The following is a 15486-nucleotide window of genomic DNA, read 5'->3' on the forward strand; positions in this document are numbered from 1 at the left end:
CAGCGAACCCGACTGTCAAACTCCTGAAGTTTGCAGATGACACCACTGTCATCGGCCTCATCAAGGACGGTGACGAGTCTGCATATCGACAGGAAGCGGAGCGGCTGGAGCTGTGGTGCGGCCGACACAACCTGGAGCTGAACACGCTCAAGACTGTAGAGATGATCGTGGACTTCAGGAGGCATCCTTCGCCACAGCTGCCCCTCACGCTGTCCAGCTGCCTTGTGTCAACCGTCGAGACCTTCAAGTTCCTGGGAATTACAATCTCCCAGGACCTGAAGTGGGCGACCAACATCAACTCCGTCCTCAAAAAGGCCCAGCAGAGGATGTACTTCCTGCGGCTTCTGAGAAAGCATGGCCTGCCACCGGAGCTGCTGAGACAGTTCTACACAGCGGTCATCGAATCAGTCCTGTGTTCTTCCATCACAGTCTGGTTTGGTGCTGCTACAAAAAAGGACAAACTCCGACTGCAACGGACAATCAAAACTGCTGAAAGGATTGTCGGTACCCCCCTACCGACCCTTGAGGACTTGCACGCTGCCAGAACTAAGACTAGGGCGTGCAAAATCCTCTCGGACCCTCCCCACCCTGGTCACCAGCTCTTCCAGCTCCTTCCCTCAGGTAGGCGCTACCGATCAATGCAAACTAGAACTAGTAGACATTCCAACAGCTTCTTCCCTCTTGCAATCAACTTCTTGAACAGCTAACTTACAATTCCATTACAACAAGCTGGCAATTTTTTGACTTGAGTTCGTTGTCACATTTCTGTATTATGTATTACTCGTGCACTCACTGTAGTTGTCTCGTCGTGCTGCACTATTTGCATATAGTGGCCACTCATGCCAGAGTAGCATCTGCTCCATTTGCACACTGATTGAGGAGTATCTGTAAAATTTGCACAACCATTGTCCCAGATTATCGCAGTACTCGTCACTTTAAACCGCATACACTCCTTGAAGTCTCAGTGCCCTTTGCACAATGGTCATTGCACCGGACTATTGCGATATTAGCCATTCGAACTGAGGACTCTGCATCTTTTTGCACAATTGTTGTTTGTTGTTGTTTTTTGTCAATGTCTTTATGTCTCCAAAGTGTTCTGTAAATTGACTGTCTGTTGTACTAGAGCGGCTCCAACTACCGGAGACAAATTCCTTGTGTGTTTTGGACATACTTGGCAAATAAAGATGATTCTGATTCTGATGTATGTCATCATGTTTAGCAGCACTACACAAGTTCAGTGTACTCATCTCATTCAATGCATCGGCCACCGTTTTGGCCTGTTTTTCACTCCATCCATCCATCCATCCATTTTCTACCATTTTTGACCTCAACCCCAGAGATAGGAGAGCCCGCCTCAGAGAACCCAGACTCTGCTCCCTCATGGGAAGGTGTGTCGGTGGAATTGAGGAGGTCTTCGAAGTATTCTCCCCACCGGCTCACAACGTCCTGAGTCGAGGTCAGCAGCGCCCCATCCCCACTATACACAGTGTTGACGGTGCACTGCTTCCCCCTCCTGAGACGCCGGATGGTGGACCAGAATTTCATCAAAGCCGTCCGGAAGTCTTTCTCCATGGCCTCACCGAGTTTTTGCTTCAGCGACCACCAAAGCTGCATTCCGCTTGGCCAGCCGGTACCCATCAGCTGCCTCAGGAGTCCCACATGCCAAAAAGGCCAGATAGGACTCCTTCTTCAGCTTGACGGCATCCCTCACCGTTGGTGTCCACCAACGGGTTCGGGGATTGCCGCCACGACAGGCACCGACCACCTTACGGCCACAGCTCCGGTCGGCCGCCTCAGCAATGGAGACGCGGAACATGGTCCACTTGGACTCGATGTTCTGTCGATGTTCTGTGTGAGCAAAGTTCTGTCGGAGGTGGGAGTTGAAACTCCTTCTGGAGAGATTAAGTTGATTTACGAATTTGGCGGCTTAGTTAGGACAGACTATATTGAGTTGGTGTATTTATGCTCCTAAGACAAACAGAACAGTCCAGTTGCGATTGATTCAATGCCCTGAGAACAGTAGCTGGTGGGTTTTAGGCTGGCACAAGACACAACTCATTTGCCACAATCATTCTTGTTACGGACAACATCAAACAATGTTCTTAAATAAGGCCATGAAGGGCGAATATTTTGCTTCTCCGAATCAATTTCCGTTGCTCCCTTGGTCGTGAGAAAAATAAATACTCAAGCCAAGTACAAGCTCCCAGCCTGCGGAGCAATTTCGTCCGGCCCACAGGATCAGTTTGAAATCAGTGTGACATTGGCCCGCACGACGGCATCAGCCAAACATCCATCCATTTTCCATACCGCTTGTCCTTACTAGGGTTGCGGGTATGCTGTAGCCTATCCCAGCTTTTTTTTGGGCGAGTGGCGGTGTACACCAATGTTGGGGCCGATCAGGTGTAACTGGTGACACCTTTCTGCGATCCATGTTGTGCCGTGTGCCATGAGCTCCATGGGGTCCACATATAATCAACAGCACAAATAATAGATTGGTACAGCACATAGTACACCAAGAGTGTAGTTATACATGATTCATTGATACAGTAGTTACTCAAAACACATGCTACAGAGTCAAACAAGAAAACAACACAAAAGCCACCAGTTAATAATTTGATAGGTATACAATCAAATACTGTTAAAATAAAAAAAATCTATATTTTAATCCTTAAGCAACAACTCTCAGGTAAGAAGAGTATCAAATGGATCTAATAAAACCAAATAGCAGGCATGCTAAAGTGGCAGCTCAGGGGCCAAATCTGGCCCACCACAATATTTTATATGACCAGCGAAAGCAAATCATTTGCGTCAACTTCTGTGATCCTTGCTAAAATCTATACCAAAATTCCACATCGTCCTATGTCATAAATAATGTTTAGATATTACAAGCATTTTTTTTGTTGCCAAAACCCTTTTTACAGTAACTTGAACAATAATTGAACAAATTCTTGACTTCTGATTTGAAAACAAGTTATCCATCATTTTGTTGTGTACATATAATACAATGATCAGGCGATGAAACATATGGTTTCAAGGTCATAAAGGCCCTGAGGGAAACCATTCCAACAATGTGGCCCGCGACAAAAATGCGTTTGACACCCCTGCAGTAATCCCTTGTTCATTGCGGGGGTTACGTTCGGGACCTGCCCTGCTATCTCGGCTACCAGCAGGTGTGCTTTTGATATCTGCATTTTGTTACTGTTTGTTTCGTAAAGCAATTGTAAGAGCACCAGCATTTCAATGTTTCCATCGCCATTGCATCTGCACCACCAGTTATGGATTATAATTCATTTTAACAACAAGTGGTAGGTGCCGCCAAAGCATGCTGGGAAGTTGCGCCGGCAGCAGCCCTGCTTCTTCCCAGCATGCTTTGCGGCACTTTTTGTAACTTCAGTACTGTAGTTGTAGAAAAGCAAGCTAAACGTTGCTCTTTAATTGCATCTGTTCCTGTCTGTATCGTTATGAGTGTGTGCAGTAGATATACTGTACACCGGTTTAGGTTGGTATGTTTGCGTTTTATTTCATAAAACCCTGACTGTGGCTTCTGTGTTAAACAGTGGCCTTCTGGTAATGGTCATTTTATCACCAAGTTCATTAGTGACATCGGTACCAAATAGGTAAATCGCTGTTGCCCAGTAAAGCTTCTTCCGCAAGAAAAAAGTGCCTCTGTTGTCTTTGTGCAGCTCATTAGCACCACACTATATTTGAGTTCCCTGATGATGATTATTATGCCGGAGATCTGCAGTCGAGTAACTGCCCTAGCTGTCCAATAATAATAAAAAAAAATATGCAATGCACTTTATCTGCTAAGAGTGAACCGCGATGCAGCAAGCAATGGCAATACCTGAAAAATCTACTTAAAGGAACAAAGTATTTGTTCTTCGTTACTTCCCAACACTGGATCAGAGGTGAACTGCAGCCTCTGCCCACACCCCGTCATAATGAAAGCAATATCGCTGTTCAAAGTAGTCAGACACTGGCTTTAATGTGGCCACGCATCTAATTATCTGTTTGCTAGAAGCCGCATCAGCTGTGTGAACGTGCACTGCAGACACAGGAATGTCCCGCTTTGGTGAATGGCACAGGCGAATAAATGTGTTACACATCTGATGCAAAGGCAGTGTGAAAGGGACTACACACACACACACACACAGAATTATTGTCTCTCTCCCTTTGATTGCATCAGACAGATTTCTTTTCACACCCATTTTTCTTTCAGGCTGTGGGTCTGGGCCTGGACTATGTCAAACTGGGAGGTCTGGCCAGTGCCGAGAGGATGACTAAATACAACAGGCTGGTTTCTATAGAGGAAGAGCTGGCCCAACAGGGGATCTTGGGTATGTTTCTTTTAGTCTCTCTCTGTTTCTCGCTCTCTCTCAGAAAAAGGTAGCCAGACAAAGCCAAAAACCAGAGAGGAAGTCTCTCTCTCGGATGTGAAAGAAACCAGTGTGTGCGGAAGTGTGTGTGCAAAGATGAAATCTCCTACCTTGGATCTGTTAATTGGCCACCTAATGACATGCGAGGACAAACGCTTTCCTTGTCTGTCAAAATCCCTCCCTGCAAAGGGGTGGAGGGCCAGAATAGAAAATGAGGACGCGTTTGGGAGATCATTCCCGACAAAAAAAGGCTAAAGCAACATGTTGCGGGTTTATTCTACAAGGCAAAGTCTCAGAGATCATTTCATTCGTATTGCAATTTTTTTGTTGTTGTCTATTCACTTGATTCCATGACTTTGTCTCATCCACAGTCTCCAAGGAGCAACACTCTCCACCACTTTTCACTGAAACAGAAGAGGAGGTCGTCTGAAAGGGACCATCTACTGTTTGTTGGCCACTACATCACACATTTATTTGATGTCCTTCATTCATTCTCTACCGCTCTCATGAGTCCTCCGTGTTTAGTAGGAAAATCCATTGATTAATCACATTAAGTCCTGTTGTATCTTTTCTTACGATTGCACATGGTAAATACAACAATGTACATACCATTTGTACAACCCCAATTCCGATGAAGTTGGGACGTTGTGTTAAACAGAAATAAAAACAGAATACAATGATTTGCAAATCATGTTCAACCTATACCTAAAGAGGTGAACTTTGCCCCATCTTTGCTTGGGAATGAAGCTCTTTTTCGACCCAATGATGGCACCCACCTGTTCCCAATGAGCCTGTTCACCTGTGGGATGTTCCAAACAGGTGTTTGATGAGCATTCCTCAACTTTCTCTGTCTTTTTTGCCACCTGTCCCAGCTTTTTTGAGAACGTGTTGCAGCCACAAAATTCCAAGTTAATGATTATTTGCTAAAAACAATCAAGTTTATCACTTTGAACATTAAATATCTTGTCTTTGTAGTGTATTCAATTAAATATAGGTTGAACATGATTTGCAAATCATTGTATTCTGTTTTTATTTATGTTTAACACAATGTCCCAACTTCATTGGAATTGGAGTTGTATATTTTAACACGATATTAGCCCAATTTATCACCCCTCTGCCTTCCTCGGTGTAATATAGAAGCTATTCATGTTGTTGTCATCATTTAATTAGTTATTATTTTAGTGTAAGAAATGCGCCTGTCAATACCTGAATGACATCACGCAAAACTCTTGAGACTTCTGACCATTGAGTACCATACAAGTTGCTTGTAATTTAACCACCACAACTTTTAGGGCCTTTACGTTACACTTATTTTAGCCCGCACCTTTCTTACAGCTTTTAGGGTCAAATCATGTGCACATGATTTACACACAGACCAAGTGTAAGTCCTCCTATGTGACACAACTCAGCCAATCGTTTGTTCAGAGCAGCTTTGCAATTGAGCAAATTGCCGTGTGTAAGGCAGGCTAAGGGAGAGAAGTTTAAGGACAAATAGGAATTGCAGTGGAAATAAATGAAAAGAACACAATAGTGAGGGGGGGAAAAGACAAAGCCATTAAATTGTTAATATTAATCAGATAGTAATTTAGATTATTTTTACAGATTAAGTTTATAAAGAAAGAATGAAACAACACAAAATGTTTCATCAATATTTACCTGTATTTATCAATTTTAAGGCACTTTGGGATGGCTTTTCAAAGGCGCTTTATTTTTAATTGAAAACTTTAATATGAGATTTTGAAAACTATTTGTGAGATTGGAGACATGTTAGAGTTATCTTTTTCCGGTTCTTTGTCAAACTCAACAATACATAATGAACCCGTACATATTTTGATTTCCAAATTTTGGGGGACCTATTCTCAGCATCTCTCTTCCTCTCACGCACACGGATTCAACATTAAGGATTACAAACAGGTATGCCACAGCTGGTATTTTCGATGAATGAAACACGAGCGCACGCACAAGAGTTGCAGGCAGCGAGTGTAAGATCCCAGGAAATATCCCTCCCATCCACAGCAATTATGGCCTGTCACATTTTGTCACATTCACCTATACACCCCCCGCATTGTTTCACGACCATCCTGTTTTGTCCAGCGAGGCCTGAAACGGGGCTGCCACAACCTCTGGGAACATCGTGTAAACGTAGCGTAACATGAGAATAAGCTCACCATTTAAACCTGTTTGTATTAACATCAATTAAGAAAGACGTACTACGTGGCTGTTTTTTTTTTTTAACACTTGTATGACAGTTAAGAATGTTATTTACATAATTGCAGTACAATAAATTGCATTTAATAATTGTGACAGTTTGACTCTAAAACAGATTCAATAGAGTTCCATTACTGTATGTCCGCTGGATAGGACTTGGGCGTGGAGGGATGGGAAAAAGGAAATCTTGACAAAAATTTACTGGGATGAGAAATACTAAAAATCTAAATCTGTGTCAAGAACCAGTGTCTGAAAAAAAGGTGAACTAAATCCGGGCTGTCTTCACAATCTGAAAAATCTAAAAAGAAAAAAAAACGTGTGGCAGTAAAATGGTAGGGCTGTGTAGGGGATGACAAAGACTGGTGGAAAGGACAGAAAAAGAAAGAACAAAAGGGCTTACTTGAGGACGGTAGGGGTGGTCAGCAGGCCGAGGGTAAAGACAAGGATTGGTGGTGTGGACGTCGTTCTGTGGTTGCTGTATTCCGTCAGGATCTCGGGTTTTGCGGTGGAGCTTGGTCAGAAGGTGTCAGACCCGAGTGCAGGGAGGCAAGGCAGGAGTGCAATATCTCAAATTGATATTTAATTGCAAAAACAATAAAGGCAAACAAGGATCATGGATGTAAAAATACAAAATAACAGTCCAGTTCAAAGAAACGAGGGATAAACACACCAAAACTAAAAACATAACATGACATGGGAATCATGACCTACATACATGACATACGACATCGCAGCAACACAGACTTAAAGAGAGCAGGCAACTAAATACAAACAAATTGATGCGACAACGAGGGACACATGGACAAGATACAAGTGGCTGGAGGGAGCTATGTGGTTGACACAAGGTAGTGGTGTGACGAGAACAGGTGGAAACGAAAACCAAACCAACAGGACAAGAAATTAACATTGTAAAGGGACACTGGAAAAACATGACATGGAATAAAATAGTCGAAACAAAAAACAGACCATGACAGGAATCCATCCATCCATCCATTTTCTGTACCGCTTTTCTTCATTAGGGTCGCGGGCGTGCTGGAGCCTATCCCAGAAGAGGAAGGTCACAGTGTTAGGAAGTAACATCGACGCACCTCGTCTTTCTTCATTTTGCTCGTTGTCAAGTGTGTCACAGGACACCGACGCTGTCAAACATAATTCACACATCCTCATTTTAGCTCAATATGGTATGTGGTTTGTTTGTGTAGATTAGTTCCTGTTTTGATAAAGACTATTGTTAGGACTAAATCTGCTGTTAAATCAATCACTTCCTCTGCAGCATTTGGTTCATCGGGAAGGGTCAAGCGGATTCTTTGAAGCCTCTTGAGGGTGAATCTGCTTTGTAGAAAAGGCGGCTTATAACAACAATGACATTTCCTCCACACTGTTAAGGGGACGGCAAGCTGGAAATTGCACCTCAGTGCTAAATGAAGCCTAAAACCTTAATAACCAAAAAGCGCACAATAAGTGATGGACAGGGCACACGGTTTACACTTCTCGTGTTTCAGGCACTCACACAAGGAGCTGTCTAGGAAATCAGGGCAGGTGTCGAGAGAAAACAACACAATAGCAAGCGTGTGGATAATAACCTGCACAGCTACTGTATTGTTAGGCTTTAATTCACCCAGACATAACAACAAAACACCTATAATTGGTTGGATCAACGTATTTAGAATCTTGGCAATTAACATCAACAGGAACTGAAAATGATTGAAAAATACGTATTATCCAACCTTTAAAGGACCAAGGGTAGAAGAATATCCACCAGAAGTTACAGTGAAGTAAGTGAAAAACAAAACAGAAGGACGATACTTTTGTCCGTGCATTTCAGTGTCATGCCAGTTAAGAGATAATCGCCAGTAGCCATGTGGATGACTGTGTTGAACTGTTGGGTCTGTTATGGTACAGGTTTCATTTAAGTAACTTTTCCATCACCTTCTCGTTATTTACCTTGCTGTTTGTTTGCTAGCCCTCTTTCACCTGGTAACGAGCTGCTTTTTGTGACAAAAGGACCGATTCAGATCTTCTGTGACTAGTGTCATACATTTGAGTCTGTTGAAGTTAAAATCTTGTTCCACTTCCTTGTCCAATACCCCAATGACAATCCTGTCCCACTTACAATTAGCGGTACTTCATGGACACATTTGATAGGAGTGAAACAACAAATTTTAAGTTAAATTATGATTAAGCGTGCGATGAACAGGTCATAGTGTTGAGTATCGTAGCTATGCAGATGACACAGGTATATCTAGCAGTGTCTCCAGATGACAACTACAGTTCAATTAAGGTGTTGTGTCATTGTCTAAAACTGATAAATAACTGGATGAACCAAAACTTCCTTCAATTAAACCGCAACCAAACTGAGGTAATTTATATTTAATTTTTTTCGCAGTAAAGAGGATTTCTGTTAGTAAATACCCAGAGTCACTCTTTTTAAATACCTAAGACCAAGTCCGAAACATTGGTGTTTTGATAGATTCCAATCTGACTTTCAGTCGTCATATCAAATCAATCTACCAACTGAAGAACAAATCCAGAGGGAAGGGTTGCATGTTCCAAGCAGAGCAGGATAAACTAATGCACATTTTTATCTCACGTAGACTTGACTATTTTAATGCTCTTCTGACTGGATTCCACCACAAGAGCATTAAACAACTGTAGATCATTCCGAACGCTGAAGCTTGGGTTCTGACCAGAACAAAGTATCAAGCATGGATGAGCTAGTCCTGGTCTGCTTGACACATGCAAGCCTTCACTCTGGATATGTTCTTCAGATGGGAGAAGGCAGTTTTAGTAATTGATTTGATACAACTGTTTAAAGTCAGGTCGGAATCTTATCAGAACACCAAGGTTTCAGACTTGGTTTTTGTTTTTTAAAGAGAGTGACTCCAGCAATTTACTAACAGCAATCCTCTTTTCTTTATTGCCCAAAACAATGATCTCAGTTTTGTTGTGGTTTAATTGAAGAAAGTTTTGGCTCATCCATACAGTGACACAACACCTCAATTGAACTGTAGTCATCTGGCGACACTGCCAGATATAACTGTGTCATCTGCATAGCTATGATAGTCAAAATTAAAGTTCTGAAGAATTTGACCCAAGGGTAGCATATACAGACTGAACAGGAGGGGTCCAAGAACTGACCTTTGAGGGAGGGACCCCATAGGTCATTGCCATTCGATGACATTGAACACTTCCAATGGTTACAAAATAACTCCTTTCCTCCAGGTAGGACCTGAACCATTTAAGGACTGTTCCATTTAGTCCTACCCACGTTTCCAACCTGTTCAGCAGATGATATACCGTATCAAAAGCCGCACTGAGGTCCAACAAGACCAGAATAGACATCTTTCCCGAGTCAGTATTCAACCTTATATCGTTTAGCACTTTAATAAGAGTAGATTCTGTACTGTGATGACTTCGGAACCCTGATTGAAATTTGTCAAAAAGTCCATTTAAGTTCAAGAAATTAAAAGTAACTTTCTCAGCAATCTTGGCTATGAAAGGGAGATTTGAGATGGGTCTATAGCTTGCTAACATGGAAGCGTCCAGCGCTCTATTTTATTTTATTTTTTTAGCAGAGGCTTAATGGCAGCTACTTTAAGAGCTTTAGGAAACTCGCCTGACTGAAGTGAGCAATTGATTATTTGCTGCAAATCAGCTAGCACAGACTTCACAATAGCTTTGAAAAAGTCAGTTGGTATTGAGTCAAGACAGCTTGTTGATGGTTTCAGCTGCTGAACCGTTTTCTGGTCAACTGTATCAAATTCTGACATGGTAATAGAGTTTTTCCTGGGTGGCTTCAGATGTAGTATCATTTTAACATTTTGCTCATTTGTGCTAATATTTAACCTGATGGATTGTATTTTTTCACTGAAATAACAAGCAAATCAATTGCATTTATCTGCTGTTAGGAGTCCATATATTTTCTATTGTATCTTGGAGGCGTATAAATTATTAAAACAATAACCTTTGGGTCACCTTTAACTAAGAAACAGAGATATTCAAAAGAGCTAAAATCACCCAGTAAGATTTCTTTACACTGAAATAATGACTTAAAAATAACGGCACCACCACCGCCTTTTCCCCCTATTCGACACTTGTTCATAAAATAAAAATTTGCTGGTGTTGCCTCATTTAAAATGTTATTACAGCTACTTTCTGTTAACCACGTTTCATTTAGTAACAAAAGGTCCAGATCATAGGTTGTAATGATGTCATTAATCAACATTGATTTATTACCCAGTGACCTGATATTGAAAAGAGCTCGTCTCGCAGAGATAACTGGAGACAATGGTTTGATAGATTCACATTTTACCCTCACTAAGTTTATTGTTCTACTTTTTTGTGCCATATTTCTTTGACCAACTTTCTCTCCGTATAATTACAGGGATCAAAAATGCCTGATCTCCATAGGAGTCTGACTTATTCTGGAAAAGACCCCGCAGATATCAGTCAGATACGCAGATAAGATTCTTAATGGGTCCATCTTCGTGGACGGTGGTTTCAGGCGAGGGGGGATGGGAGGAAGATCTTGGAGTGGTGTGCGTTGGATTCCAATATTGACAATCGTCTTCATCCTGTCCGTCACACCTAGCAGAGAATTTAGGCAAGGAGAGAGTGAGTTTTGCGTTGGGCTTTGCTCCAATGGGGCAGGGAGGGGTGTGGGAGTTTCAACGTGCTGGTTCATCTCATTTGTCATTCGCTCCTCCGATTGTTTGGATGACCCTGATGAATCCGTCTGCACCTCGTGTCGCCTTATCTCCTGTTCCACCGATTCTTTGGGAACAACTGCATCACCAAGGCCAATGTTTTCCTTTCGGGCTGCTGAATGACATACACAGTAAAAAATGTTGGCAGCCAATGACTTAACCCCTTGTCTATTTAGAAATTGTCAATGAAACTCACGGATAGTGCTGTAGACACTTCTTTGAGCCACTAATTTAATTGACTGAGCCTAGAGAAACGTTCATCTACAAATCGTACAAGTGGGAGAGGTCCACTAATAAAAACCTCAGCATCCAAACATTGCACTTTTGTCAGGAGATCAATGAAATCTCACCTCAGTACCTCTGATTGATGCTTGAGAACATCCAGGGCTCCTGTGTGTATAACGACAGATTTCACAGTTGGGAGCTGATTAGTGATCGCCAGGATTTTTTTTTAGAGATATCATACACCATGTCTTTGGTGTTCTTCTCACTACAAAAACGTTTCACAGCTCCATCATCAACTATTAATGTTAGGGGTCCCATTTTTTTCTTGTATGATTTAGTTTTATACATGTCAGTGGTGGTGGGGGATGAGCATTCTTGGCCAGGGTCTTGTGAAATGGCTCAAATCTATTTGTAAGTCTGATGTCAATGTTTTGCATTGACTCGCGTCCTCTTTTCTTCCCCTTCGCTGTAGCGACCGTCCACGGCTGCTCACTCGGGGTGTAAGCAACCCGCAACGCAGACCAGCCAGATTCCTCTGTAACTGCTGGTGTTGTGTCCTCCCTTTTAGATGTTGTCACATATCTTTGGGCTTTGCTCCCAGTAAATTCCAGGGAGAACTGCTGGATGGTCCATTACCGTTTCCACAGTCCACATCCGTCTTCTTTGTTGAGATAAATGGCTGTCTGTTAGCACACATCTCACCATTTTGAGACATCGGTAGTGTCGTTTCATTCCCCGACTGTCCATTTACATCCACATACACTTCAAGACGGTGGATTTTCGTTTCCAGGATTCACATCCTCTGCAGCAGCCCGTGACAGTCCTCAGTGGAAAAGGGAGGCATCTTGATATTGGAATATAGCAACAACTGACTGTATCTACAAAAACAAGTACAGTCCCACAGGTTTGAAAATATCCAGGAGTCGCTGCTTCTAATTTTTTTCGAAGAAAAACAAGCTTATCAGCAAGAAAAAATGTAAACAGAAGCGAAGCAAGCAGAGCGAGCAAAAAAGCGTCTGACCATGGCTAGGAATTTATTCTGCTGTAAATGTGACAAAAGTAAGAAGGACAAAGTACAGATATCTGGTTTCAAATGTATGGAGTCAAAATTCAAAAATTGTCTGAAAAAGTAAATAGGTAGAGATACCTGAAGATTTTAAGTAGGCCTAGACTTTATAGATAGGCCTACTACTACAACACTGGATTGTGTTCGATTTTTATATTGGACATTCAATTAATACTTTTTATACTGTATATTCCATAGTTTTATTTAGCTTTTTATATTATTATTTGTACTGTCTTTGTAGCACGGTGGGCCCTTGAGAACCGTAATTTCGATGCTCTGTATGTGCTACGCATATTGAAGACAATAAAAGCACTTTGACCTTGACCTTGAAATCAACGAGCGACACAAACTCTTTTACCCTCTAATGAAGAATTACCGGCAACAAGGAAAACGCGCCTCACTAGTTGTGGACAAACTATACATAGACGGCTGTTCCGTGATTCCAAAGTCACCCCTTGGCTCTTCGAATAGAAATCATCCAGTATTCAGTATTCCTTTCATGTTTGCTCTAATATTTGGTATGTAGTGTAGAAAAACTGTGTAGTAATTTGTAAAAAAAAAAAAAAAAAAAAAGCGAATTGCGCACGTCCTATTGCTACTGACATGGGTCGTTTCCTTTGATTTATTTTTACTAATCTTTCACTTTGGTACTTTTCCCCTTTGTTTATGGTACCCCCCCGCTCTCCCACTGACTGAATGCTCACTCCCTCCACCCTGCCCCCACCGTACGCCTATGTACCGTCATTTTTCGTGTATAATGCATCTTTTTCCCACCCCAAAAAGTGTCAAAAGTCAATAGTGCGCATTATACATAGGTATAGGGGGAAATGAAAAAGCTTTCACATTTTATAAATGTATGCCGCCATCGACAGGTTATGAAAAAGCTGTACACTTTCATTTATATGTCACCGTCACCTAGAGGTTATGAGAAAGTTGTACACGTTCATTCTAATATGCCGCCACCTCGAGGTTATGAAAGTGTAGCCTACACTTTCATACCAATATGGCAGGGGTACGTATGACTGCATAGACTGTATGTACAGTTGTGCTCGTAAGTTTACATAACCTGGCAGAATTTGTGAAATAGTTTTTTTTTTTTTTTTAAATATGACTGAACAACAACCATCATTCATTTCTTTATGGTTATGTTTTGTTTAATGATAATGCTTGACAGTTTAATTTGAATTTGTAATTCTAGCTAAAAAAAAAAAAACAATTGTTAAACAGGAAAAATTAACAAGCTATCAACATTAACCAATGGCAAAATCTTGTCACAGAGTATATAAGACTCGAAATTATCTCTGCCAAACATAATAAACAAATGGATAACTGAACCTAGAAGCTTGCTTCTGTTTGCCTGGGAAAGAATGTCATACAGAAATGGAATGTAAATGGAATGTAATGTGACCAAATTATTTCTTTTCATTTTAGACCCCATGCCATAGGGTCACTTGCATGCATTTGAACCCCTCTCCTTGTGGATTTGTGAGGTTGACTTCTGGGTATGCTGGGCCTGTTCCCCCCTCCTCCTCTTGGGTATGGTTGTGTCCGTGTTGCCCTCCTCGTGGATGCCGATCCTGGGGCTGCTTTCTGTCCCCGAGTGCTGGGGTGGTGCCTGTTGGCCCCAGTCCGGGGGGTCTCGTCCTGGTCTCCGGGTGGGGGTTTGGGGACCGTCCTGCTGCGTCCTGGGCCTGTGCCCTCCTCTTACCTCTCCCTGGGGCTCGTCGTCGCCCTTCTCTCCCTCGGAGTGTGTGGGGTCCCCGGCTGACGTGGGGCTCATGGTGGGTGTCAGCGCCTCCCGCATTGGTCGGCATTGGCGGCACGATGGATGACTGGTTAGAGCGTCAGCCTCACAGTTCTAAGGACCGGGGTTCAATCCCCGGCCCCGCCTGTGTGGAGTTTGCATGTTCTCCCCGTGCCTGCGTGGGTTTTCTCCGGGCACTCCGCTTTCCTCCCACATCCCAAAAACATGCATTAATTGGAGACTCTAAATTGCCCGTAGGTGTGACTGTGAGTGCGAATGGTTGTTTGTTTGTATGTGCCCTGCGATTGGCTGGCAACCAGTTCAGGGTGTACCTCGCCTCCTGCCCGATGATAGCTGGGATAGGCTCCAGCATGCCCGCGACCCTAGTGAGGAGAAGCGGCTCAGAAAATGGATGGATGTACCGGTATTACCAGATAACTAGCAACCCTTTACTGCTCAGTGACTTGTTTTTTTTATCAATGTCTTTCTGTCTCCAAAGTGTTCTCTGCCAATTGACTGTCTGTTGTTGTACTAGAGCGGCTCCAACTACCGGAGACAAATTCCTTGTGTGTTTTTTGGATATACTTGGCAAATTCTGATATCTCGCCACCTTTTGTTTTCCCCAATAACTTTGTGACGTGGTCTGCCCAGTGTAGTTGGGAAGCCCGGTAGTATTACAGTGCCATCGGGGACGCGTTCACAAAGCCATGTCTCCGTAAAGCACAGGACGGTGGAATGTCTTTACTGATCTTAGTCAGAAGATGAAGCTCCTCCATTTTGTTGGGTAGGGAGCGTAGAATCGAGAGGTGGATTGACGGGAGCGCCATTTTAAATCCTCTCTTACGGAGCTTCACTGGTATGCCAGCGCGCTTCCCCCTTAGCCTCCATGTGCCATACGTCGCGGCCGACCCACCGGAGAGTAACTCGGAGAAAAAACGGAGCGGATTTGCGAAAGTTGGTTAAAGAAAGTCCAGGGTAAACTCGCTAATGTTTAGCAAGTCTTCCCCTGTGTAAGTTAGTCGCGTAATGTCTGCAAACACGAACGAAAAACAAAAACATAGACAATACTATAGAGCATGAAACCGAGGTGACCACACGGGTCGGCGCCATCTTGGAATGGCTGCAATTGTAGCATCTCTAGGCAATTCTAAACCTTTTTGG

The 15486-nt window shown here is 42.8% G+C and overlaps 1 protein-coding gene across 4 annotated transcripts in view; it reads left to right on the forward strand.

The window, feature by feature from the left end:
• Nucleotides 1-6678, forward strand: part of eno4 (enolase 4) — a 59710-nt gene extending 53032 nt beyond the window's left edge. For all 4 annotated transcript variants that reach the window (XM_061790156.1, XM_061790158.1, XM_061790157.1 and 1 more), the window contains 2 exons: nt 4220-4337; nt 4748-6678. In XM_061790156.1, coding sequence (XP_061646140.1) covers nt 4220-4337; nt 4748-4806 — 177 coding nt within the window. In that variant the 3' untranslated portion in view covers nt 4807-6678. The remainder of the gene's footprint in view (nt 1-4219; nt 4338-4747) is intronic.
• The last annotated feature ends 8808 nt before the right edge of the window (nt 6679-15486 follow it).

This window comes from Phyllopteryx taeniolatus, chromosome 11 (assembly GCF_024500385.1).
Source record: "Phyllopteryx taeniolatus isolate TA_2022b chromosome 11, UOR_Ptae_1.2, whole genome shotgun sequence".
NCBI lineage: Eukaryota > Metazoa > Chordata > Actinopteri > Syngnathiformes > Syngnathidae > Phyllopteryx > Phyllopteryx taeniolatus.